The sequence below is a fragment of the Lonchura striata genome, chromosome 23, assembly GCF_046129695.1.
Source record: "Lonchura striata isolate bLonStr1 chromosome 23, bLonStr1.mat, whole genome shotgun sequence".
NCBI lineage: Eukaryota > Metazoa > Chordata > Aves > Passeriformes > Estrildidae > Lonchura > Lonchura striata.
Window position 1 is genome coordinate 10,212,700 of NC_134625.1, and position 26,197 is coordinate 10,238,896.

At 58.6% G+C, this 26,197-nt stretch overlaps 3 protein-coding genes across 3 annotated transcripts in view; 1 reads left to right on the plus strand and 2 right to left on the minus strand.

The window, feature by feature from the left end:
- Positions 1-10,123, minus strand: part of CEP164 (centrosomal protein 164) — a 29,036-nt gene extending 18,913 nt beyond the window's left edge. The window contains exons 1-10 of the mRNA XM_077788038.1: positions 10,021-10,123; positions 8,353-8,442; positions 7,908-8,019; positions 7,347-7,593; positions 6,769-6,924; positions 6,024-6,152; positions 5,619-5,696; positions 3,787-3,906; positions 1,643-2,011; positions 326-409 (exon numbers count right to left, since the gene is read on the minus strand). Of these exons, the coding sequence (XP_077644164.1) occupies positions 326-409; positions 1,643-2,011; positions 3,787-3,906; positions 5,619-5,696; positions 6,024-6,152; positions 6,769-6,924; positions 7,347-7,593; positions 7,908-8,019; positions 8,353-8,431 (1,374 nt within the window). The 5' untranslated portion in view covers positions 8,432-8,442; positions 10,021-10,123. The remainder of the gene's footprint in view (positions 1-325; positions 410-1,642; positions 2,012-3,786; positions 3,907-5,618; positions 5,697-6,023; positions 6,153-6,768; positions 6,925-7,346; positions 7,594-7,907; positions 8,020-8,352; positions 8,443-10,020) is intronic.
- Positions 10,124-10,552: 429 nt separating this feature from the next.
- On the plus strand, positions 10,553-18,669 carry BACE1 (beta-secretase 1). Its single transcript, XM_021530022.2, has 9 exons — positions 10,553-10,798; positions 14,114-14,202; positions 14,346-14,562; positions 14,748-14,885; positions 14,976-15,110; positions 15,235-15,336; positions 15,478-15,627; positions 15,740-15,911; positions 15,988-18,669. Exons 1-9 carry the CDS (start codon positions 10,553-10,555, stop codon positions 16,227-16,229), a joined length of 1,491 nt encoding a protein of 496 aa, XP_021385697.1. The 3' UTR covers positions 16,230-18,669.
- Positions 18,670-18,901: 232 nt separating this feature from the next.
- Positions 18,902-25,673, minus strand: RNF214 (ring finger protein 214). The gene is made up of 14 exons (XM_031506814.2): positions 25,552-25,673; positions 24,883-24,942; positions 24,542-24,682; positions 24,138-24,277; positions 23,581-23,649; positions 22,700-22,796; positions 22,390-22,478; positions 21,888-21,990; positions 21,611-21,709; positions 20,978-21,351; positions 20,469-20,604; positions 20,144-20,251; positions 19,789-19,884; positions 18,902-19,157 (listed from the first exon to the last, which is right to left on the minus strand). The coding sequence occupies exons 3-14, from the start codon at positions 24,674-24,676 to the stop codon at positions 19,092-19,094; spliced, it is 1,512 nt and encodes a 503-aa protein (XP_031362674.2). The 5' UTR covers positions 24,677-24,682; positions 24,883-24,942; positions 25,552-25,673; the 3' UTR covers positions 18,902-19,091.
- Positions 25,674-26,197: the final 524 nt, after the last annotated feature.

Here is a 26,197-nt window from a genome sequence, read left to right on the forward strand (position 1 = left end):
GCATCTCTCCCCAGCCCAGGGCTGCTCTGCTGCAGGGACCCTCCAGAGTGGGGTCTCCATCCACACACCCCCCCCCCAGCAAAAGCTGCTGAGCCCCTAAAGCACAGTTCTTACATTGCTTATTATTTTCCCTTTTGCAATTAGCCAAGCACGCTCTCAGCTCTGCGTGACCTACTTTTCCAGGGATATTGCCTCACCCACAGCCCAGCCTGCGAGGTGCAGGGTGGCACTGCTGGCCTGTGCCACACACAGCTGGGAGAGGTGGGCACTGCACCATCCCAGCTGGAGCCCACAGCCAGGGAAAAAGGAGCTTTTGGTGACTCACCACAGGCTGAACCACCTCATGGTCGGAGCACTTGGAGACAGGCAGGTCCTGCTCACAGCCACTGCCCCCGGATGCCTTTGAAAGCTGAGAGGAAAAACACATTACAGCCTGCACACATCCTGCCCCTGCAGCTTCACCTGGGCACTGCCAGCTCGGCAATGCTGCTGGCAGCACAAGTCTGGCCTCTCCCAGGGAAGAAAAGGTGACTGAATGTCATGGGGAAACCACCAAGGATGTGTAACCCACGGGACAAGCACAAAACACCAGAAGGGCAGAGGTGGGGCTGGGGAGGGCAAAGTGCTCTGCAAACATCCCTGATACAAGGCACTTGCTTCCTCTCCATCTTCACGGATCTCTGCAGCTCTCAGAGCTCCCAGCCCACCACACAGCACAGCACCGGAGCCACAAAAGCACTTTAAAATTCAGCTTTGCTGTGCCTAAGTGCAGCGAGGGCTCCTCTCTCCCAGCTGCAGGGGACTGCTCGGTGGGAACGCTGCCTTCAGCAGCACAGCTCAGGTGGGAGCACACCAAGCACACGGGTGGCTTTGGGAAAGCAGCACCCGCAGCCCTTCAGCACACAGCGCGTTTCCCAGGTTTTGTAGTTTGTCATTTCTTACAGACATCACGCATCAGCAAACTTGAGAAATGATCGAAACCAGCAGGAAGCAGCCAGAGCAGAGAGAGATCGTCCATCAGACCCCGAGCTCCGCTGGGATCCTGCTCTGGAGTGTGGACACGAGTGGGCAGCGCGTGTCTGGCGGCCCGGCCGTGGGGCCAGGCAGCGTGGGACAGAGCCCAGCCCCTGCCCCTGCAGCCTGGCCACCCTCCTCCAGGCTGGGAGGCTGGAAGGCTCTGTGCTCCAGCTCCAGCTCCAGCCCCAGGCTCACTCCTGCCCCGCTCCGAGCTTGCCAAGGCGGCTCTGGGCAAGCTGAGAGAAACAACAGAAGGAGAGAACAAAGCAGCACGGACAGCTGGGCTCGGCGTGAGCTGCATTACCAACCCTGCTCACCAACACAGACAGCAGCACCCGGAGCTGGGACTGCTCCTCCTCCCAGACCCAGTCCAGGCTTTGCCGAGCGGCTTTGGGCAGCACTCGGGGTGTGCAGGAGGGAATGACTGCCCAGCTCAGTCCTGAAGATGCCCATCTGGGAATTCAGAGCACTCATGCCCCCCAGGAATGACTGCCCTGCTGACCAGGAAAGCATTTGGACTGGCTTGACAGAAAAACCAGGGAGTGCTCCAAGAGCTTTCCTGAGCCAGGGCCTGACGAGACGGTGGGAACAGCCAACACCAAAACCACAAAGGCAGGTCTCTTACTTTGCTGTCGTCCAGCCCATCCTCTGATATTGAATCAGCTGCTGCTTCTTCCCTCTCTTCATCCAGCCCCTTTTCTCCACAGGACAGGGAGTCAGCAGTGGCAGCCAGGCTGGGCAGCTGATCTGCCCCAGCCCCGTGCGTGGCCGGCCCTGCTGTGCTCCTCTCCCCCTCCTCAGCTCCAGAGGCGTCTCCTTCCACCTCAGCATCTTCTCTGGGCACTGCTCCATCCCCAGCAGGCTCCTGCTCCTCGTTCAGGCTGCTGGCAGCGTCCCTGGAGAGGAGCTGAACCGGAGACGGGGGGCACGCGGCACCAGAGTCCAAGGAAGACTCTGCCACTTCTTCAGGATGTCTCGATTTTAGAGATTCCTTCTAGGCAGCAAGTCAAACACAATTACAGACCCAATATTCTCTCTGGGGGATGCAGGAGTCAGGAACAGCACAGGCTCTCCTACAGCAAGCAGCAAAATCACAAATCTTTGGGTGACTTCAAGACCTGTTTGACTTCTTCTCACACAGTCCCGTCCCAAGGCCAGGGACTCCACTGACATTATCTCCTTCATTTCTTGGGCTTTGATTTTTTTGGATCTGTTGCTTTTTCTGTTCACAGGGTCTCAGTGGATCAGAGTGGCTGTGCAAGGCCACCAGCCCCTGCAGGCCACGTGCCCCACTGTGGGCCCACCTATGCTTCCACATTGGATCTGTTTGGCGAGAGATGGACATTTGCAGGAGACCATGAGAGGACATTTCACTTCTGCCTGACGTTTCAAGCAGAGGAGAGCAGGCAGGATCACCATCCCACCCTCCAGAGGGACAGACTGGAGGGTGGGCACTGACTGAAGGCACCACTCAGAGCTCAGGAAGAGCCCGTGACTGCTGAGAGATGGGGGAACAAACAACCCCGAATTAAAGCTTAGTCACCCAAAGGTTCCACTGCCTCTCCCCGCAGTGGGGAGGCCACAGCACTGCCCATGGAGAGGGGAAGAGCCAGGAGAAGGTTCCTCATCAGCATGCAAACAGAGCTGCTCGCACGTCCCACTTCCTCACTGTTTTATTAATGCCACGGTGTCTTGTCAAACATTCCCTGCATCCTGTGCACGGCGTGTTCTGTACACTGAGCGCATATTTTAGCGGTGTATTTTTATCAGAGTGCCTCTGGAATGCTGTCAGCTCCCAGGCCGGGGCTGCAGCGCTCCGGGAGCACGTTCCGAGTGTGTCACTGCTCTGCCACAGCTCCCCAGGGAGGGACAGGACAGAGGAGTCCCACTCCAGGCACTTCCCAAAAATCCTGCAATGCCCTGGTACTGACAGCTCACAGGTCCTGCCCAGCAGAGGCTCCCAGAGTCACCAAAAAGCCACATGAGGCTCCTGGGGGCACCAGGACCCAGAGCAAGGTGGGCACAGGGAAGTTCTTCAGCCACCCTCGTGCTTCCCCTTTTATGGGATTAGGGTGGCTGGAAATGCTCCTTTTGGACAACTTGCTTCAGAGTTCTCCTGAGGACATCCCACCAGGAGACCTGGCAGTGTCCAGGAAATCCCAGATGAGGCCAAGCAGGGTTCTGATGCTTGAACACAGGATCACACACACTCCAAAATGTGTCAGTACCCAGCAGTGGTGTGCACACAAAAGGATTTCTCTCCGGGCAAGTTCACCTCAGCTACTAAAATACCCCAGAATAATCTCCTTGGCTGGCAGAATCCTATTTTTAAGGCAATAACAGGCAAACCCTTCGTTAGCCTCACACCTTGATGGTCACAAATGAACTCTGTAGAAGAGGGACCCGTGCCAGTCAGACACACAGGAGGAGGAGGAGGAGGAGGAGGAGGAGGAAGGTTTTTCCTCCTGCAACAACAGGCTGGAGATTTTCCATGGATTTCAGAGCTGCACAAGTCACTTGGGCTATAACTGGCTTTGGGTGATCCTTTCACGAGCTGTGGCATTCTACCCACCCTGAGTGGCACGAACTGATTGGGAAATTCCTGCCTACCAAATCACTGCTTCCAGGGGTCAGCATTAAACTTCAGCCAACAGCAGAAAGGAGCCAAGCACTGCAGACACACAGCACAGCACCAGGAGCTGCCTACTGCATGCAAAGCCTGGGTGGCACCGTGCAAGCAGGACAGGGATGACAGGGAGCCACTGTCACCTCTCCCAGGCTGGCAGCTTCCTCCTCAGGGCTCCCGTGGGGCTGGGGAGCAGCACCAGCAGCTTCAGCAGCACCAGCTGATGGGCTGCCACGGTCCTCCTGCTCCTCCTTGCTGTTCTCCTAGTTGGGGGGACACAGCCACTTGCAGAATTCCCCACAGCACCTTCCCGAGCTGGAGGACTCGTCCAACATTAGCACCCACCACGGGCAGCCCCAGAGCAGAAAGCTCTCCAGCTGCACAGCTTTCCTGGGAACTCACGGGCCCAGATTCCCAAACATCAAGCTGGGGGATGCTTCACTGCTGCTTTTCCTGCTGGCCAGCTCCAGGAACTCACAGTCCTGCAGACTCTGCCCAGCTCCGGGCTCCCTGCAAACCGTGTCTGATGCTGCCTCCACCCCACCCAACACCCTGGCTCAGAAAGTCACTAAAACCTCCTATTTCCTTCAAATACAGACATCCAGCCCTGACCAGGGGCTACATGAAGTCAGTTTTTTCATGACTTCACCCATTACTGCTTAGCTTTCCCCTTAGGACTCGCTACACAAACCCTTGTCTGCTTGGGAGCAGGCTGAGGCTCACTCCCAGGAATGCTTTTCTACTGCCATCTCATGGAACGACAAAAGAATTCTCTTTTCCAGTCGGGGCACTGCTGTCTTATCAGGCCTAGGCTGTCTGTCTCCCATCTGGGTTCACAGCCTGGCTGTTGGGCAGCAATCGCCATTCCACAATAGATTCCCAAAGCCCCATCCCAGGGCACTGAAATGCCAAGACAGCTCTTTGTTCCTGCACACATTAACATTTCAGTGAGGAATCGGCCCCCACGGCTGCTGGTTGTCTGGAGATGAGAGTCAGGGCTCTCTTTGTCACATCCACTTTAGCATAAGCCTTTGCAGATCCTGCCCAGCACCGTGAATAGGTTCTCCAGCAAAGTACTTTACAGCTTAATTTTCCTGTGCTGTGAAAAGGATAAGGAAAATACTCTAAAACACTTTAAAAGAAATTAATTTGCCTTTCAGATACTGGAACAGGATTTTCAAAGCGGTGAGAAAGGATTAATGTCAGCACAAACAGTCGGGCCAAATCACCAGAGCTGCTTACAACGCACTTCCCATTGTGCCCTTGTCATCTTAAGCCTGATCCCAGCTAAGGAAGCTCAGGGAAAGCACAGCCCCTGCACAAGGCCTTGGGTGCACTGCAGGCTCTGTCTCAGCCACAGCATTCACCAGCAGGGAGAAGAAAGAAAAGCAGGTTTTGTGTTGCCACGTGCAGCCCACATGAGGATCCCTGAGGACAGCACCCAACATCCCCACAGGACGTTTCCCTCTCCCCTCCCCAGTGCCAGCCCGGCAGCTTCAGCTGGCAAGGAGCCTTCCTCCCCACCCCCTGACAAACAGAGAGCAGAATGGGAGTGCCTCTTCCTCACTGAGCCTTCCCCCACATCAAGTGCAGTGGCACCTCTGATCTGAGACCCTTTTCCTGCTGCTCCCTGGAAAAACAGATTTCCCCCTTGCCCTCTCCACCTACCTGTCTTTATTTTCCTGTCTGAGGATGAAGCAGAGCTCCAGCCTGTGCAAAGACGTCTTCTCAAGTACCAGCTACCAAACCACAACCACTCCAAGCACAAACTTCCCTTCAGCTCCCACCCCACTGTCCCCTGTGGGCCAGCCCTGGCTTCTCACAGCTCCCCAGCCCTGCTGCTGTGCCTTCCTCTGCATCACCTGCTCCTGTGTGACAAAGGAAACTCGTCCCTCTGGCACTATTGCTGTACTCTCACTCCCTGGCAGTGCCACCTCGGCAGCCTCCCCTGCCCTGCCCATCCCCGTGGTCTTACCTCAAAGTCAAAGCTGCCTGCCAGGGCTTCAACATCCAGGTACACATTTTTTAACAGCCTAGAGGTCCCATGGAAACTCTGAAGGTTTAAAAACAAAAAAAGAAAAATGGCCAAATCTGAGTTCTGACCTGAGCAATGCCACAGGAGGGGCTCCTCAGCAGTGAAATTAGGCAGCAGAGTCATGGCAATGCACCCACAGCCAGTTCATCTTGGAGTGACACCATGGCAGATGCTCTCTCACAGGGATTACCATGTGAAAACAGGACCAGATGATTTTGGGGAACAAGCAGCACAAAGAAAAGAGAGCACAAATTAAAGCCCAGGGGCAAATGGAACAGCATTACCAGGGGAGCACCAGGAGGTTTCAGCACTCTGCTTACAGCAACAGCCAGGGCACACCAATACCTCATTTTCACTTTCTTCCTCTTCATTTCTCCACTTCTCTGGCACTGCCACGCTCAAGGAACTTTTCTCCTCAGAGATCAAATCCAGCAGGTTCTGGGTGCGGCCGCTGGGCTTTGGGAGCTCTGCAGGCTGCGAGGGAAGCGAGAGCTCAGCCAGCAGGACAGGGGACAGAGACCCACCGAGACTCTGAGCTGCTGGCAGGGAGGCCAGTTTCCCACCACTTAACTTATTTGTTTATTTTTAAAACGTTTATGTCTATGTTTTGCACATATTTTGCTTTGCCTTCCTTTAAAGGGTCAATTTCTTACCATTTAAGTGCTATTGACTCCCCAGGTCATTTTCTAGTAATAAATAAACAAAGCATTCAACATGGTTATAAACCTTACACTCATTGGGACAATAGGGGTTTTTTTTATTTTTATTCTCAAATAGAAGAGTGTAAATAATTTATTAAATTGTATTATGTGCATTGCTTGTCATGCTTCATTTGGACACCAAATTCTACTGAAATTTAACACACTTTTTTTTCCTTTTTTTCCTATTTTGTTCCAATAGCTATTGAAACAATTCTTTCAATCTGCCAAACATAGCAGAAAAGAGCTCACCACTAATTAAGCACTAGAAATAGAAGAAAAGAAATACAGCTTTTTAACATACAGCAGCATTTCAGAACTGACAGCAGATCACAAATCGTGTCAGTGAAGTGACCCTGAGCAGTGTGCCTCCAGGGGAGGGGGAGTCTCACCAGCGTTCCTTCCCTGGGGATGAGGCCGGAGTCCAGCACATTCCCCAGCTCCAGGCTCAGGGAGCCACGAGGGGCGATGGACGACGGGGTGAGGCCCCGGAGAGGAGACAGGGTGCCCAGGGCAGGCTGGATGGGCGCCAGCTGGGAGCCTGGGGGCTGCAGAAGCACAGGGGAGTCACTGGCAGGACAGCACAGGCGTGCAGCTCCCTCTCCTGACCTTGCAATGGGACAAGGAGCTCCCCTGGGCAATCAGGGGCTGCAGGACCAGCCCTGCTCACACCCCACAGCCAGCAGGCACCAGCAACGGGACAGGGCTGGATCCACTCACACACTTGGCTTCCCAAATGCCCACCCGAGCGGGTCCTGAACACTCCCTCCCCAGACACACCACGAGTGTGTGTTTAGTACAGAGCATCTTACAGCCAAAATTAAAGGTGGTTCTGCACTCAGTGCTCCCAGCCCAGCTGATTCACTGCCCATCACCCGGGGCTGGGGTCACAAGGCACTTGGTGTCCCTGGAGCCACTTGTCATCCTCTGCCCAGCCCTCCCCAGAGCTCTGCAGGCAGAGCCTACTCACAGGGAGTTGCCTCAGGAGCTGCTTCTCCTTCTTGTCCTTCTTCTTCTCTTTCTTCTCCTTCTTCTCCTTCTTGTCCTTCTTCTTCTCTTTTTTCTCCTTCTTCTCCTTCTTCAAGCTGCCCCGTGCCAGCAGCTTCTCCCTCTCCTGGATGACCAGCTGCTTGTAGTGCTCATCACAGGGGTGCTCCCACGAGGAGAGGCCACTCTCAAAGTTGAAGAAATAGATGTCACCACCCGCGATATCTTGGCTGCATGGCAAAAATAGCAGGGAAAGGTGAAAGAGCAGGTTAAAAACACAGCCAGAACATCACTGCTGATGGTGCGAGCACCTGAAGCCCAGGGAAGAGGAGCGTGATGTCTCCAGGAGGCCACAATTGTACCAGTGTGGGAAGCAGCTCTCCCAGGATGCTCATATCCAGCTTCCCAAGCAGTTCTTCCCCTTCTTCTGCCTCCCCAAAAAGCCCTGAGCTCCTGATACCCCGCCAAACCCAATTCTCTGCCAGCTGGAAGCCTTGTCCTGTCCCGGGGAATGCCCCAGCCCAGCTGCTGCCAGAGCTCTCACCAGGCCTTCCACTCCGGGGGCATTGGGGTCACCAGGCACTCCCTGGCCAGCCACAGCAGCTCTGACTCCTTGTCGGGGTCAATCCCGATCGTGGGCGCAAAATCCCGGATTTCTGGGGAAACAGAAGAGGAACCTGTGAACTTGGTATAACCAGCAGAGCCACCCTCCTCAGCTAAAGCTGTGGGCATGCTGGCACATCCTGAGCCCAAAGCCAGCAGCAAAGTCCTGTGTGCCTGCAGAGCCCACCCGGCCAGGCTGGCACAGGGCAGTGCCACCTCAAAGTGCCACCTCAAAGTGACATTCAGCTCTGCCTCTGCTAAAACCCAGTGTGCTCTACCCTCTCCAGCCACTCCACAAACCCATCCCTGTTTTCTGAACACTCCTAGAAGTGACCTGCACGCCTGGATCCCCTCTCCCAGCTCCTGGGAAGCCAGGCCTCACTCACCCTGCTCCTTGGGAACATAGGATTCATTGTAGTCTTCTTCCAGGATGAGCTGGTCCCCAATGCGCACGGCTCCTGCCATGGATGCCACACCTGGCAGCGGGGAGGAACCAGCACAGAGTCACAGCTGCCCCCAGAAAGCAAATTCCTCACCCCCAGCTCATGGCAGAGCCCTTCTTGCTGCAGCACACACAGCAAAAGTGAATTAAAGAGCCTCCACACACTTCCGAGGGCTGTGAAGACAGAGAGCAGAGCTGAAGTGGAACAAAGTTATAATCAGATCCCCCAGGCCTTCCAGCTCCTACAGGAAAGATGTTTCAGGCACTTCTAAAGCAGGTAAAAAATAAGCTGAAATGAGACAGGGAAGAAAGAGAAAGCAAGCAACTTTCCCAAAGTATAGCTTTGGATTTAACTCCCAGACCACACCACAGCTGGGCCCTGACAACCCATCCAGCAGAGGTTCATGCAGCTGGAATTCACCAGCTCACCCCAAACATCCTCAGCTGTGGCTCGGGGTGGCCACATTTGGCCAGTACAAGCACTGGGGGACCACAACTGCTGCTAAACACACAGCTCAATGCCAAGGTCGAACATTTCAGCCTAACCCCTCCAAAATGTCAGTGCAAAAAGCATTCCTCTGCTTCCCTCGTGAGACTCAGGGGGTTGTGGTACCTGCCAGGCCCTGGAGCAGGATCACCACCTGTGACACAGCCATCTTCACCTCCCCGTGTCCTCAGCCCACTCTGGATTTATAACTCTTATGTAAAATTAAGTCTCAGAAGCAGCAACTAATCCTGGCAGTTTCCAGGTGAAGACATTCTCACGAGATCCAAACCACAGCAGCACCACGAGCTCACACCACTCCCCTTCCCAAACGTCCCCAGTTAGAGCATTTGGGTGTGGGCAACTCACTCGGGGCCTTCTGTCCCTGTTTTCCTTTCCCAAAACTATCCCAGCCCCATCTCCCACGCCTGGCATTGGCACTGGGGGATGAATTAGGGCTCATCCCTCTCTTGGAGAATCTGCCCTGCCACATCTGGAGAGACAGTGTGACCTTTCAGTGCTTGAGGGGCAGCTGGAATAGATGGGGACTAGGGAGAACGGCTTTAAACTAAAAAAGGAGGATTTAGGTGAGATCTGTGGAGGGAATTCCTTCCTGTGAGGGTGGTGAGACCCTGGCACAGGGTGCCCGGACAAGCTGTGGCAGCCCCACCCCTGGAAGTGTTCAAGGCCAAGTTGGGGCAAGCTGGGCTAGTGGAAAGCCCATGCCCATGGCATAGGGGCGAACCTGGATGATTTCCAGGCCCGTTCCAACCCAAAAAACCGTTCTATAGCTCTGTGCAAAGAGAACCGAATCCTCAGCGCAGCCGCCGCCGCGCCAGCCTGGAGCCCCGGAGAAACCGCGGCTGGCAAGGAGCACAAACAGCTCTGCTTGATACGGTATTTTAAAAATAGACAAAAAGAGGAAAAAAGCGCCGTTTCCACCCTTACCACGGCAGCACCCACGCCACACACGCACCGCCAGCAGCCCGCGTGGGGCTCGAGGCCGGAACGGCGGGCGCGGGGCCGCTCAGAGAGGGAACCTTCCCCGACCCCGGCCCCGATCCCCATCCCCATCCTGACCCCGATCCCGATCCCGGTCCCCATCCCCATCCCGGTCCCCATCCCCACCGGGTCCCGGTGCCGGTGCCGGTCTCTCCGCTGCGGGCCCTGCCCGCCCCGCTACCCGTCCCGCGGCCGCCGCCGTTGCCGGGAGCGCGGGAGCCGCCGCGGCCGCTGCCCGGGGCCCCGCCCCCTCCCCGCCATTGGCCGGCGGGGCGAAGCTCGCCGCCCGATTGGTCGCCGGGGAGGCGGGATGCATGACGTCACGGCGGCGGGGCGGCGGGGGTGCGTTGCCATGGCGACGCGTGGGCGCCGCCCGCGGCCTGGCCCGGCCTGGCCCGGCGGGTCCCGGGGGTCCCGGGTCGGGGCAGCGCGACGGGGACGGGCACGGGGACCGGCAACGGGCCGGGGGCAGCGGGCAGGGCCGGGGCGGGTCTCTCGGTGAGCGCTTCCGCCGGCGGGCGGGCTTTCCGGGGCGGGTCCGTGCGCGCCGCCATGCCCGCCGCCGCCGCGCCGCCCGCCCGCCCCGGCGCGGCCGCCCCGCCGAGGCGCGGGGCGCTGCGGGCCCGCTGACCGCGTCCCCCGAGGGCTCCCCGCGGCCATGGCGCCCGCCTGGCCCTGGCTGCTGCTGTGGCTGGGGGCTCTGCGCGCCCTCCCGGCCCCGCCGCGCATCCGCCTGCCGCTGCGGGGCGGCGCGGCCCCGCCGTCGGGGCTCCGGCAGCGCCGGGCGCCGCTGGACGCCGAGCCCGACAGCGCCGGCAGCTTCGTGGAGATGATCGACAACCTGCGCGGCAAGTCCGGGCAGGGGTACTACGTGGAGATGACGGTGGGCAGCCCCCCGCAGAAGGTGAGGTGGGAGGGGATCCCCGCGTCTCTCGCATCCCCCGCATCTCGCTCATCCCCTGCATCCCCCGCACCCCCGGGGGCTGCGGGTGCCACCGTGGCTTCGCGTGGCTCTCGCCGCACGGCCCGGGCAGCATTCCTGCTTCTCATCGCTCCGGTGATGCTTTTCCTGCTGGCTTTCGGCTAAAACTGGCCGCAGGCCCCCGCCGAAGGTGACCCCATCGCTCCCGGGGCTGCCCGGGCTCTCGGGCGGGGTGGCCGGTGCTGCGTGTGCCTCTACGTGCGAGAGAGCCAGGCTGCATCGCTCCATCCCTCCCTGCCCGCTCCATCCCTCCCTCTCTCCATCCCTCCCTCTCTCCATCCCTCTCTTTCCCCATCCCTCCCCGGCTCTCTCCCGCTCCGAGCCGGAGGATGCCGCTGGAGCTGGCGCGGATGTGGGCGGCAGGCGGGTGGGATGTGGCTGCGCAGCCCCGTGCCCGCCTGGAGCGGGCACAAGCAGGCACGGAGGAGCCCACGGCCAAACCGTGCTTGGCACCTCCTGCCAGCGCAGCCCCGGCCGCAGCTGCTGCCTGCCCCTGCCGGGGAAATTCTCCAGAAATCCTCCAGAGCTCGGCTTCCCCGGGGGAAATTCTTCCCGGTTGTCGCCGCGCAGGAGTTGGGGCAGCGTGGGGAGGTGAAGTGCAGGAAAATGGGATGGCCTGGATGGAAAGGGAGCCCACGGAGCCGGCAGAGCAGGCGCTGGTGCGTCACCAAGCTCTGATCCTGCTCCATCTTTTTGTCAGCATCCCTCACACGCTGCCCAGCTCATGTGGCACCGTGGCTGCACGCTGGGAACAGGGCGAATGCTGAGGGCCCGGTGCCAGCCAGCACAGGGCAACCAGCTCCTCCCTGTTCCGTGGATGAGATCGGGGAGGCTCCCACTGCTGAATCCTTTTGTGCCCATCCTGATCCCCGTTGTCACCAGCAACGAGTCTGGCTGGGGGTCCAGCTCGGTGGTCGAGGCTCCAGGTTCCTCCAAGCACAGGGCCACATTCCCTCACGCCTGCCATCTCCACTTTTTGGGTGCTGCCAGAACAGCCAGCACCCACGCAGGCACTGAAATAAAGGCTGGCTTTCCCCCACGAGCTGGCTGTGCTCTGTGTGCGTGGTGGGAGAGAGCGATGGGAGCAAGAAGTGGACGGGGGAATGCAACCACTGCCATGGAAATTGCATCTCTGGGAGCACTATTGTGTTGTCCCTGTGTGCCTGGAATATATTGCCTGGCAGGGTGTGTTTAGGGAAAAAATAAAAGGGAGGAGATTATTTCTAAAATCTGGTTTTAAATGTGATTTCATCATCTCCTGCCTGCCACGTGTCGCAGCTGCCAGATAATTTCCGTGCGAACCACCTGTTCCAGGCGCTCGCGCGTTCCGGAGCCAGTCACCCTTTTGGGCAGCATCTCCCAGCTTTGGATTGCTTCCAAATGCAAACGTGGTGCCTCTGTGTGTGTGTGTGTGCGTGTGTATGTGTGTGAGTGTGGAGCAAAATCCCTTCAGGCATTGCAATGGAATGAGAGGATTCGTATGAAAGAGTTTGGCTGTGCCTCTGCAGGAAATTGGGAGTGTGTTTGCCCCAGGGTGGGTTCATCCTTCCCCAAGGCTCACACGCAGCAGGGAGAGGTGATCCATCTCCTCACCTTTCCTTTCACCTTCCCGATGCTGACAAGGAAGTTTCTGTATCCCCTTGTGCTTTAATTTTGGTTCTGAGCCGTGCTGCGCTGCCAAGTCACCGTCAGCAGCTGATTGCTCACACATTCCATGTGTCCAAGCGTGTTGGTTTCCCTGGCTCCCCAGAACGGGCTGATTCATAAACACACAGGGGAGAGGGGTGAGCTGAGCAGCAGGAGCCGGTGTTTTGGGACAGATGGCACAGGCTTGGTGCCCCAGGAGCAGCACACAGCTCTAGGGACACGCGTGGCACAGAGCCAGCGCTGCTGCCGAGGTGCCTGGAGGGACTGTCACTTCCAGGGAGAGGTTTCAGGCAGCGTCCCTGCCACACATGTCTTGGCCTCCCCAGTTCACGTGTCATGTCCTGGCCTGAATGGATGGCTGGGCTGAGTCTCAAGGATCTGGGTCCTCTCCACGTGGGGCTTGTGCGTGACCCCTTCAGCAGGATGCAGCCTGCGAGAGTAAAAGCCCTCCCTGCCTTCTCTCCCTGCAGCATCAGCTCAGCAGGTCCTTCTCCAGGGAAACCAGGCTCCTCTGGGTGCCCTGGGATTGCAGATGTGCTGTGTGGAGCAGGTGGCCCCTGATGGCACAGAACCGGGAGCAGCCCTGGGGATGGCGCAGGTGCCAGGTTGCCAGGCTGTGTGGTGCGTGCTGGGCTGGCACCCACCCAGGGTGGGTACTGGGGGGGTGAGCGTGCTGCTCTGGTCTTTACCCACGGCCTGAAATGTTCCCCTGGGCAGGGAGGAGGAGCTGGGGCGCTCAGGACATGTCAGCCCCTGTCAGGGAGAGCTCTCGGCAGCTGCAGGCGGTGCTGCTGCGATTAACACAAGCGCATTAACCTCCTTCCTCTCCCTCTGACTCCACAGATTAGGGGCCAAAGCCCTGCTGCTGCTGCCCGGGCTGGTGCTCTGAAGCAGCTCCTGGGTCTGGGGCCAGGGCTTACCCTGAGCTCTGCTGCCCAGCACAGCCAGGAGACTTGGACAGTCCTGCTTCAACTCCAGCAATCCCACCAGGGCTGTGCACCCCAGCAATCCCACCAGGGCTGTGCACCCCGGCAATCCCACCAGGGCTATGCACCCCAGCAATCCCACCCAGCCATCCCACCCGGCCATCCCGTCCCTCTCCTCGCCAGGGCCACATGCACGGGTCAGCCAAGGGCAGGATCAGGCTGGCAGTCCTGGCCCTGCCAGTGGGATATGTGCCAAGCGTGGTAATCCTGCCCAGGCAGGAATGAATCAGGAGCAGGGCTCAGCATATGGGTGGTGATTAGCGGGCACAGGGACCCACGGGAGCTGCCCACCATGATCCTTCCCACCAAATCTGTGCCAGCAAATCTGCTTTCCTGCCAAGGGGAGCCCGTGCACCCTGTGTTGCTGCTGCTGCTCTCCGGCCTCAAGACACCTGCCAGGTGCTTCCCAAACCCTGCCTGTGGATTTGGGGGCTGAGGCTGGGCCGTGCTGAGCAAGGAGCTCATGCTCTGTTTGCACAGTGCTGGATGCTGTTTGCTCTTTGTGTCACTCCCTGATGTCGCTGCCTCCTTCTCTTCTCTCTGGGCACAACAAAAGAGGGTCCCACTGCACTCACGAGCCTTCCTGTCCTTCTTCCTTCTCCAGCTGAATATCCTGGTGGACACAGGGAGCAGTAACTTCGCTGTGGGAGCTGCACCACACCCTTTCCTCCGGAGATACTACCAGCGGCAGCTGTGAGTATCCTGGGAGGACACAGAGCACAGCCTCTCAGGCACACGGCTTCTCCTGGCTGGAGGTCTGGCCAGACCTGGCCTCTGGAATGGCTGGATGCACAAAACCCCTGCTGGTCTGACTCGTCCCTTTGCCGCCGTTGCAGGTCCAGCACCTACCGCGACCTGCGGAAGGGAGTGTACGTGCCCTACACCCAGGGCAAGTGGGAAGGGGAGCTGGGCACTGACCTTGTCACCATCCCCCACGGCCCAAACGTCACCGTCAGAGCCAACATCGCTGCCATCACGGAGTCAGACAAATTCTTCATCAACGGCTCCAACTGGGAAGGGATCCTGGGACTGGCCTATGCCGAGATTGCCCGGGTGAGCCCTGGCTGGCAGTCCTGCGTGTCAGCACCGAAACGCTTCAGTTGTCTTGTTCCTTGTCCCTGTTTGTCCCCTGGGGCACAGCAGTGCTGGCGAGGGGAACTCCCTGGGCGCAGAGGGCTCCTGGAGAAGGGACAGCACTGACACATCCCTGTCCTGCCTCTGCTTTCTCCTCCCACCAGCCCGACGACAGCCTGGAGCCCTTCTTTGACTCCCTGGTGAAGCAGACGCGGGTGCCCAACATCTTCTCCCTGCAGCTGTGCGGGACGGGCTTCTCTGCCAACGAGACAGAGGCCGTGGCCTCGGTGGGAGGCAGCATGGTGAGCGCTCCACAGGTGCCTGGCTGGGGGCTTGGTGCCTTGGTGGCACTGCCAGCACGTGGTGGCAGCGCTGTTCTGTCTCCTCTGCAGATCATCGGCGGCATCGACCGCTCGCTGTACGTGGGTGACATCTGGTACACCCCCATCCGCAAGGAGTGGTACTACGAGGTCATCATCGTCAAGCTGGAGGTCAACGGGCAGGACCTGAACATGGACTGCAAGGAGGTGAGCAGGCAGTGATGGACCTGCTCCACGGGCACTGGAGGCACCCAGCGCTGGTCAGAGGGGCTGGGAGGGGAGTGGGCTGGGGTCCTGCACCTGGGTCACTCCTCCTCTTCTGCCCCCCCAGTACAACTATGACAAGAGCATTGTGGACAGCGGGACCACCAACCTCAGGCTACCAAAGAAGGTGTTTGAGGCTGCAGTGAAATCCATCAAAACAGCATCTTCGGTCAGTGGATCCTACCCCTTCCCCACGGGCACGGCCCAGGGCCAGCGCAGAGCTGTGGGCAGTGTGGCTGCCCCTCACCAGCCTGGCATCTCTGCTGCCTGCCCAGCATGGCCACGCTCACCTCCCCTTTCCCTCTGGTAGACGGAGAAATTCCCAGACGGCTTCTGGCTGGGGGAGCAGCTGGTTTGCTGGCAGGTCGGCACCACCCCCTGGCACATCTTCCCAGTCCTGTCCCTCTACCTGATGGGGGAGGCCACCAACCAGTCCTTCCGGATCACCATCCTGCCCCAGGTGAGTGCTGGGCAGGCCAGACCTGCCCAGGGAGGGCAGCGCGGGCAGGACCGTGCCACGTGGACACAGCTGCCTCCCGTGCCCCTTCCCTGACTGCTCCTGTGCCCTGCAGCAATACCTGCGCCCGGTGGAGGACGTGGCCACCTCTCAGGACGACTGCTACAAGTTCGCCATCTCCCAGTCCTCCACCGGCACCGTCATGGGCGCCGTGATCATGGAGGGTTTCTACGTGGTGTTCGACCGCGCGCGCAAGCGCATCGGCTTCGCCGTCAGCGCCTGCCACGGTGAGCTGGGCGCGCGGGGCCGGGGCTGGAGGGGACGCGGGCGCGCAGAGACCGGAGCCCGCCTCCCCTCCCGCAGTGCACGACGAGTTCCGGACGGCCGCGGTGGACGGGCCCCACCCGCACTCCAACATGGAGGACTGCGGCTACAACATCCCGCAGACGGACGAGTCCACCCTGATGACCATCGCCTACGTCATGGCGGCCATCTGCGCCCTCTTCATGCTGCCCCTGTGCCTGATGGTGTTCCAGTGGCGCTGCTTCCGCTGCCTGCGGCGGGACCACGACGACTTCGCCGATGACATCTCCTTGCTGAAGTGACGGCCGAGCGCGGCGCAGCCCCGGGGCCGCAGGTGAGGCAGCAGGGCAGGGGTCCTGCTCCGGGGGCTGGAGTGTGGCGGCAGCGTGGGGAGCTCAGGCCCCGTGCCCACGGCCTGGGGACTCGGCGTCGTCAGGGCCAGCAGCCGGGGCAGCCCCCGGCCCGGGCTCCGTTCTCTGGGAGCTGCAGCAGGAGCGTGGCAGCCGGCAGTGGGAGAGCTCAGCAAGCCCATCCTGGGAGCTGGGGGCAGCTTCTCTGCTCCAGCACCAGGACAGGACCAAGCTCTCCCACCCAGCCTTGCCTGGCTTGATGGAGTGACGCTGGTGAGCCATCCCCTGCCTGTCCCCCTCCATCCCTGTGCATCCTTTCCAGCTCGCCCCGCCAGGAAGCTGCCAGCCCAGGCTCTCTTGCAGGGAGCTGTGCTGCAGCTGTGCCCACCCGTGACTCCCTGCACTGAGCCAGACTCCGGGGATCATCCTGGAGCCCTCCAGCCTTGGGCTTTTCAGAGACCAACCTGCAGGGCCAGCCTGGGCTGCCCAGACAGGGCTTTCCCTCCTACCCTGCTGCCCCTACACTGCTCGCTCTCACATTTCCCCTGCATTTTCCGGCCTTCCCAAGCTGTGCTGCCACTGCTGCCAGCCCCAGGACTCCCTGCACCCTCCCGGGACAGGCAGGAGCAGGCACCCATCCTCTCCCCACATCACAGGGTTGGGAAACTCCCTGCCCTCGCTTCCAGCATCAGCAGTGGCTGCCATGCAGAAGCCAGTGCCAGGAGTGAAGTTCCCAGCCCTGGCACCGGCTGCTCCCCAGCCCACCCAGCCCTTCGAAAGCCATAGGGGAGCCCGGGCCCCCCCTGCAGCCCCCACCTCACCCCGGCGCATCCCACGGCACAGCAGCTCCTCCCTGCTCACTCCACACGTCCAGGCCTGGCTGTGAGACACCCTGGCATCCCAGGGACAGGCGGCAGCTGTGGGAACTGCAGCATTTATTGTTTTTTAAACATGGTTGTATTTATTTCTTTTTTTTTTACAAAGCGTGTCACTGGTAGCGCAGCTGCACGTTGAGAGCGTGTACAGAGCCGGTCCCACATGTACAGACCACGGCCGCCTCTCACCTGTACAGTACATCCATATATCTCTATTTTTAATTCTAGCCCTGAAAGCCACTGTTCCAACATTAGGGGTCGGTCCTGTTTTGTTTTGGAGCTTTTCTAAATCTTTTTAGCCTTCTGCTCAGTGCTCGGCCGCTGTGGGCACCACGCAGGGCCAGCGCTCATGCCGCAGCTGCGTGTGTGGTGGGGGCACTGATGGTGAGGGGGTCCCAGCTGGCTTGAGGAGGGGGTGCAGGGCTGGAGCACACAGAGCAGTGGCTCACAAGCCCAAAGGAGCCTGAGCACAGAAGGCACCTCTGTCCTCAGAGAGGATTTCCCGGTGTACGAGGACAACCCCTCCTCCCCGTGCTGCAGGATCACTGTCCCTTCCCCAGAGCAGACACCCGTGACCTTGCAGGCAGTGGTAGTGCTGTATTCCCTTTGCTTCTCTGCCTCCAGCCCGGATAGGAAAGAGCTCAGACACGGCAATTCCACAATTGAAATGCATCACTCCTCCATGAACAAAGAGGGGATACCTGCAGTGCCAGGGATGAGCTGGCGGCTGCCCTGCACAGCCACCGGGGTCAGGCAGGGACAGACAGGACCCACAGCAATCACCGAGCTTGTTAATTAAATCCTGCAGCCAGAGGTTTCTCTGGGAAGCAGCAAGGGAGCCAGGAAGCACAGGCAGAGTAGGAGACCAGCCAGCCCTGGCACGGGGCACTGCCACAACAGCCCCCACGCTGCCCCTGCTCAGCCCCACCGCGCTCACACGGAGCCCCCCGGCCCCCGCCTCGCTCCCAACCCCTTCCAGCCACTCCCTGCAAGAGGGCAACGTTCTCCCCCCACCCTCGTGCCTGCCCAGGACCCCCAGACCCCAGAGACTCTGTTGTGGACCACTGCCTTAAAACACGCCCGAGCGTGCGGCCGGAGGAGCCGGGCACAGCGGGCGCGGCGCCCGGGGCTGCCCTGCCCGCCCGGGGCAGTGCCCGCTCCTGCCGCTGACCGCCAGGAAAGGGGGGAGTTCAGAGAGTCACTGCAAGATTTGCAGCGGTGCTGAGCACCTCGCAATCCCACCGAAATCCATGGAGAAAGGGCTGGCGTGTCAGCCCGCGCTTTGGGAGGAAGTACAGGAGAGGGGAGCGCAGGAATTCTGACAGGTTGGAATTCTGACAGGTCCGTCCGCGCCCTCCCGGGCCCGGTGACAGCAGGGGATGGGACAGGACGGGACCGTGGGCTGTCGCTGGAGGCTCCAGTACTCTGTAACCCAGTGTCTATGTAAGAACAATGAATGTTAACACGGTAAATTATTATGATATTAAAATAAATGACCACAAAAAATTGGCTCTTCATCTGCAACTTGTTCACTGGCAAAAAGGGGAAAAAAGGAAAAAAACAGGTGGTGGCTGGCAGGGATGTGGGGTGGTGAGGCATCAGGTCGTGAGGAATGGCCCTAGGAAAGGAGCTGGTGGGATCCAAGTGGGAAGAGGTGGCTGAGGAAGTTCCCAGCAAGCAGGGAACACTGACCCTCACTTGGAAGAAGCCAGCAAGGCTGCGGACTAATAAATGAGGAGCTGCAGCAAATCACTGCATAATATACACACTTTATTTATGAATTTGTATGTTTACAGACTTTCTATACACACATTACCTATATAATAAAAATGTACATGTGTATACATGATCGTATAAATATAGAACTGTAGAAATCTTAGAACTGATCCTGTCTATTCACAGCAACTCCTCCCAGGGGCCCACGTTGTCCCAGCAGCCGTCATTTGAGGCTTGGGCAGAAGGGGCAAGTATCATTTGTGTTGGTTTGTGCCCAGAATTTGATGCACTGGAAGAGAGAGAATTAGTCAAGAGCCACTGGCCCAACCCAAAGGTGCCATCATTGTTCACTGCACTCGCTTCAGGGGTGTTTTCCTCTGCTCCTTGCAGCCTCCATCACAAGGGCACCGTGAGGAAGGAGCCCTTGTCACCCCTGCAGGGCCATCAGGCCCTCCCCAACGTGATTCCCATTTCCTTGCGGGGCCACTGCTGGAGGCCCCAGAGCTGTTGGCATGGGGGGTTCCCCACACAGGTGACCCACTGCCAGACCCATGGGATGGGAATGTCTCCTCCTCTTCCCAAGAGCTCCTGTCTGGCATCCCCAGCCCAGCCACCTGGGCAGCAGTGGCAGCTCTCCCCTCACCCCGTGTTCCAGATCTTTCTAGACTGTCTTGCTCAGCATCCAAGCCTCACAGAGACAGCACAGGCTCAGGGACACAAGGGCAGCCTGTTCCTAAAGCCACCATCCCCTGGCCATGCAGAGCGGCCAGCCAAGAGTACAGAAAGGATGGGATGACAGGATGCAGGGAAGCTGTTTATTGATCGTACCCTTCTCCTGGCAAGGTGTCAGGACAACAAGGACTCGGGAAGGGTCACCTGGAAGGACCAGGAGGAGGCCCTGAGCAGCAGAACACACTCACCTCCTTGTGCAGCACATGTGAGCAGGCCATGGGGTGAAGGTCTCCAGGCTGCACCAGCTTCTGGCACATCAGACACAGCTTACAGGCAGCTGGGGTCTGGGGGGGTAGTGAGGGAAAGAAAGAAGCAGGCAGGGAATTCAGACAGAGCTCTGATCACAGATTCAGCTGCAGCCCAAGGCCACAGTCCCCTCTGCCCACAGCCATCCTGCCCTGAAAGCCACCACCACGTCTCGTGTCCCTCTGTTCCAAAGGATCTGTGCCCCCAGTCCCCTTCAGCTCAGCAGCCCAGGGAGCTGTGAGCGAGCTCCCAGCTCCAGGGGCTCATCCCTTCACCCCAGAAGCCGAGCAGCCTTACGTGTGACGCTGCTCCCGGGTAAGCGACCTGGGCCGGCGGCAGGAACATGGGCGTGCTGATCTGAGGCAGGGGAGCAGAGAACATGGGCGCCCTGATCCGGCCCAGAGGCTGCAGCAAGGCACAGGAGGCACATCAGAACAGCCCGGGAGGAAAGGACAGAGGACTCCCCCCGGGTAAAACTGCCCCTGGTTATGCTGCAGTCAGCAGGACAGGGAGCCCAGGGGACAGCCCTGACGCACAGCCCGAGCTCCGTGGGGAACCAGGGAGCAGAGGCAGCTCTCCCTGCTCCCCAGGCTCCCCCCCAGCAGCCCCCAGGCTGTCCCACCTGAGCGCCGGCCGCTGCCCGCTCCTGCTGCTCCGCCAGCTTGGCCGCCACCAGCTGGTTCAGCTCCTCCATGGTCAGGCCGGCCATGGTCCTCCGGGCAGTCTTGATCTGCTGCAGGATGTTGGTCAGCTGGGCCCTGCGTGGACAGCAGCCTGCTAAGAGCTCCTGGTCCTCACAGACTGGGATCCTGGGGGAAGCCGTGCGCTTCCCCTCCACCCTCCAGGTGAGCTGAGCCACGTGCTGAGGAGCTTCTCCCCCCAAAACACTGGGGAAAAATCAGGGAACCCCCAGAGACAGGCTGGGGGGCTCCTGGCTGTGCCCAGGCATCCCTGCTGTCCTGCAAAGCTCCCGGTGATCCCCACCCCCAGCACGACAGCAAACTGATGGAGACCACCACCTCTGCCTGCCTCAGTTCCCGCAGAGCCCGCTCACACCAAGAGCCCCCTTCCCCTGATCCCGGCTCCCACTACACCCACAGGCCCTCGGCCTCCCGAAAATCGGACCCTTACTTGTTGCACTGTGGAAAGCGAGTCAGCAGCTTCTCCAGCAGCTTCTCCAGCTTGTCGGCCGGCTGGGGCCGGTGGAAGTCGGGAGCGGCGCCCACGGCCAGGCCGGGCGGAGGAGGGATGGAGGCAGCGGGGGCCATGTGCGGGCCGTGTGTGCCCATCAGCGACGCCAGCACCGGGCTGCTCCTGCCCTGGGACGCGGGCAGGGGTGGGGAGGGCTGGTTGGGCCTGGGCATGGCGGGGTTCAGCAGAGGGAAGGAGAGCGCCCGGGGATCGGCGCTCGGCATGACCATGGGCACGGGGACGGGCCCGATGGGGAAGGGCAGCCGGGGAGCCAGGGAGGGGTTGGGCTGGAATGCCGTCAGCATGAAATCTGTCTGAGGAAGAAAAACAGGGCAAGAGGGAAAGGCTGGTTAGAGTAAGGCCACCTGGAAGCAGAGCCGAGTGCCCTCCTCTCCAGGCAGCGAGGTGGGGATGGCAGGCACTGGCAGCTGGAAAGGGAAGGAGACCCTTCCCCTCCTCTCTGGTAAGCCCAGACAGGGAATGGGCCACCCCAGACATGCACAGCACCTGGCAGGCTGTGCCAGGGCCTGGCAGCACGGAATGCCCATGCTGTGGGGCTGGAGAGGCACTCACTTCTGAAGGTGGAGGCGGCAGCGTCGGCGTGGGGATCTGGGGCAGGCTGCTCAGCTTCGTGCCGTTCCTCACCATCTGGATGTGGTCGTTGAACTGATCCTGGCAGACAGGGAAGAAAACGCATTTATCAAACCTGAGCAAGTTTGGGGCATTCTAAACCGGGGGTGGCAGGCCCTGAAGTGGCTCCAGAGAAGAATGGAGAGGAGCTGAAGGATGAAACACAGTGTACGTGAAGAACTGCTCACTGCTAGGCTGGGAGAGGTCAGCAGGGACTTACTCGGACACTTTGCTTGGTCATACGTATCCTGTTCAGCCTCATCTCCCACTCCTGCTTTGGCCTCATGGTCTCCAGCGTGGGTGGTGCAGACCTGCAAGCACAGCTGAACTTTCCCACTTGCAACTGTGCTCTCACTGGCAGCAAAGTGGGAACAGGCAACCCCCAAACCCTCCTGGCTTCCCCTCCTCCAGCGGGGTGGGAAGGGCTCACCCCCAGGTGAGGCACCCCACAAGGGAGAGGGACTGACCTGGGGGACACACAGGGACACCACAGCCAACAGCACTGACTAAGCCTGGCAGGTGAACAGTGTCAGGGGATAAGCACAGCCCCACATACCCCTGCTGTGGGACATTATTGAGTAATCACATTGATCCAGTAAGAAAACCACAGGAAATCCTGAACTACTCCAGTCCAACCTCCAGTGTAAGCAGAGGAAGAGGAGAGGGGACACGGGGACACCTGAGTGACCCTGTCTGCCACTTCTGACACAACACAGACTTACTTGAGGTAGGTGAGGTGTAACTCTGCTTCTTTTTCTGCTTCTTCTAGTTTCAACACCAGCAGCTCCTTCCGGCTCTCCAGGGACAGGATCTATGGAGAGAGGCTCAGATTTTGTACTCCTGTTCCTTGCTGCCAGACCAGGCACTGGGCACTGCTCCCTGCTACTGCTCCCTACTCTGACATGTGTTCATCTTTCTTTCCTCTTACCCCACAAAATGGTTCTTGGCCTTGCTCCTAATTTCACAGAACTTCCCATTAACCAGCTGGAATCTCAAACCAGCCACTTTGCAGGGAAGAAGTCACCTGCTCACCTCTGCTTTCCAGGCCCGCTCTGTCTCCTCAAGAATGTTCCTATTGATTTCATTGTGCTGGTTCTTCAGCTTGTCCAGCTCCATCTCCCACAGCTGCCTGCACACAGAACAGAACAGAACAGAACAGAACAGAGCAGAACGAGTCCCCTCAGGCTCAGGCACCAGAATGGCCCCAAAGGATGGATCCCAGGAGCTCAGGATGGGCTGGAACATGGAAGATCAGCAGTCTCCAGCCTGTGACAGCAGTCCCAGCTCCCTGGGCTGTGTGAGTCACTGTCCCAGCAGGGAGCTGCTCCATAGCACACAAACAAGCAGTGTGCAAAGATGTTGGGCCAAACAAGGGGAATTAACCTGGTCAAAATTCAGTCCAATCCCAGGGAAGATCTGAACCAGGAATGAGCCCAAGCAGCTATGCTGTTCTGATCCTGGAGAAGTTTACAGCTGGGCATTTCCACCTGTGCTTTGGGAACACCCGGAGCATCCCTGCCCAGTTTTAAATACCCGAGCGTGCCAGAGTTTAGTGTAGCTGGACAGCTGTGGGGAAGAGACAGGGAAATCAGTCTGCCCTAATTTTGGGGAGTTGAAATTCAATCAGAAGTAGCAGCTACAAGCTGAGTCAATCCACCAAGTATAAACTCTAATCTTATGGGATCTTTATGTCACAAGTACCCAGGAGTCTGCTTGTGACCAGGATCAAAGAAGATTTAATCCAGAGCCTGATGCTGAAAGAGGAGATAAAAACTCTAGGGCACGTAACTGGCCAGCACTGCTGCATCACTGTCTCTGCTCTGTCCCAACCAAGAGCTTCAGCTTCTCTGCGAGGCAGAATGACAGGAACAGTGCTCTGGGCAGCACTAATCAGGTGAGGGTAAGAGCCTTACTTCTCATCAGACTGCTCTGCAATCAGAGAGGCAATCTTGTTTTCCTTCTCCTCCTGCTCCTTCAGCAACCTGCAGGGGAGAAAAGGGACAGCCCAGCTGGAATCCCAAAGGAGCAGAGCCCACATTCAAACACCACGGGCTGGGGATGGCTCCCTGCAAACAGGCACCCACAGCCCCTGGAGCACAAATCCTGCTGTCCCCTGGCACTGTACAAAGGCTGTGGCACAGAGCCAGGCCTGCTGCAGGCAGCTGTGCTGCTCCCCCAGCCCTGCCACGGTCACTTGGGGGAAAAGGGCTGAGCACTCGGAGCCATCCCTGCAGGAGCTTTACCCAAAAACATCACTGAGCCCTCAGAATAAAAACCAGACCTCTATGACATGAAAGAATGGCTCCATAAAAATGTCAATTCAAATAGAGGGCCTGTCCTGAATTCATCCATATACACAAATATATGCTGCTTCCTAAAAGTTTAAAGCTCTTTGCTCCATCAGGTTTATGTCATGGTTAAGCAAGGTCTTCTTCCCCAAAAACAAACACTCTCTTTTCCATACAAATACCTTCTGCCTTTCTCACAGAGTTTCTCAATTTCAGCTTTGAGATCCTGCTCTTTCTGCAGGAATTCTTTCTTTTCTTTCTCCATCTTTTTCTTAGTCTCTTCTCGCTTGATCGTAACATCCTGAATGGCTTTCAGGATCTCCTGGAGTAAAAGAAGCATCACACAGATACAGAGAAAAATCACCAAGTAGTGGTTTTGATTTAAAATACTTTTTTTTTTATTAATCTATTAATGAGGTTACACAGCAAACTCTTTATTTTTAGCAAATCCAGCCAAGACATAAATTTGTTATTATGAGGAAACTCAGGAGACTGATCTCTGGACTGCAGGTTCTCCTGCCTCTTCATAAAGATTTAAAAATTAATTACAGGGCAGGTTAAACAAAAACAGTTCTTCACCAAATACCTGGTGGTTTTTCATCTCCTCTTCCCTCCGCTGCTGGAGCTGCTTAAGCTGGACCTGCAGCTGATTCTCCACCTGCCTCTGTTTGTCCAACACCTCCTGGTAGCGCTCCTTCAGCAAGGCCCGCTCGGACATCATCTTGTCCTGCAGTGGAGAGCAAAACTCCTCTGTAACAAGGACAGCCTCGGGACTTCAAGGCTGACATTTGATGGTCTTGGAGGTCAGTTCCAACCGTAATGATTCTATGATTCTATTTTGACAGGAGAAGAGTGGGAAGAACAGCTCCAGCTCCTTTGCCTGGGAGGGTGAGCGGCAGAGCCTGAGCACAGGGCTCCGATACCCACCAGGTTCTTCTCGATGTCCTGGTCCGTGTTCACGTCCGCATCGGCCGCCTTGAAGTCAGTCTGTGAAGGGAGATAATTGAGATAAACCCCTGCAGTGACCAGAGGGACTCCAGGGCCTTCCTGGGGACCTGTTCCAGTGCTCTGCCACCCTCCACAGAAAGGAGTTCTCTGTTGATTAAATTTATCATTTTAGTTTATGGTCATTATTCCTCATCCTATAGTTGGGCACCAACAAAACACAGCTGGCACCATCCTCTGACACCTCTTGGAGATATCTATATGCATTAATGAGATCCCCTCTCAGTCTTATTTAGACCAACCAGGCCTAGCACCAGCAGTCTCTCCTAATAGGAGAGATGCTCCAAACCCTTCATCATCTTCACAGCCTCCACTGCTGCACCCTTCTTCAGTAGCTCTTTGTCTTTCTTGTACTGAGGAGCCCAGACCTGAACACAGCACTCCAGGTGTGGCCTCATCAGTTCGAATTTTAATCAAAGATAAATTAACATTCAAGCAGAGGCCTGGGCACACAGCAGCAGGTGTAAAGCTGCAAGTACGGATGTGTTTTACTTCGGTCACGGCTTATTCAGTCCTTTGTCCTCCAGGTCCCACAAGAGCCTCCCAGGGCCCTGGCCCCGCTCAGCACGAACCCGGGGGAGCTGCACCCACCTGCACCGCGATGTTCTGCGAGGGCCGGCCCGGGGCCGCCTCCTCGTCGGGCTCCTCGGCCGCCGCCCCGCTCTGCCCCGCGGCCTCCGCGCCGCCGGCACCGGGCTCCGCGTCCCCGCCGGGGCCGGGGCCGGCCGCGGGCTCCGCGTCCTCGCCGGGGCCGGGCTCGCTGGGGCTGTCCGGGGCGGAGAGCGGGCTGCCGCTGCGGGAACCGGGCATCGCTCAGCGCTGCGCCGCGGCCGCGTCCCGGCTCCTTCCCGGCTCCATCACGGCTCCGTTCTCGCCCCATCGCGGCTCCTTCCCGGCTCCATCCCGGCTCCATCACAGCCCCATCCCGGCTCCATTCCCGCTCCATCCCGGCTCTATCCCTGCTCCATTCCCGGTCCATCCCCACTCCATTCCCGGTCCATCCCGGCTCTATCCCCGCTCCATCCCGGCCCCATCCCCGCTCCATCCCGGCCCCATTCCCGCTCCATTCCCGGTCCATCCCCGCTCCATCACAGCCCCATCCCCGCTCCATTCCCGCTCCATCCTGGCTCCATCCCGGCCCCATCCCGGCTCTATCCCGGCCCCATTCCCGCTCCATTCCCGGTCCATCCCCGCTCCATCCCGGCCCCATTCCCGCTCCATTCCCGCTCCATCCCGG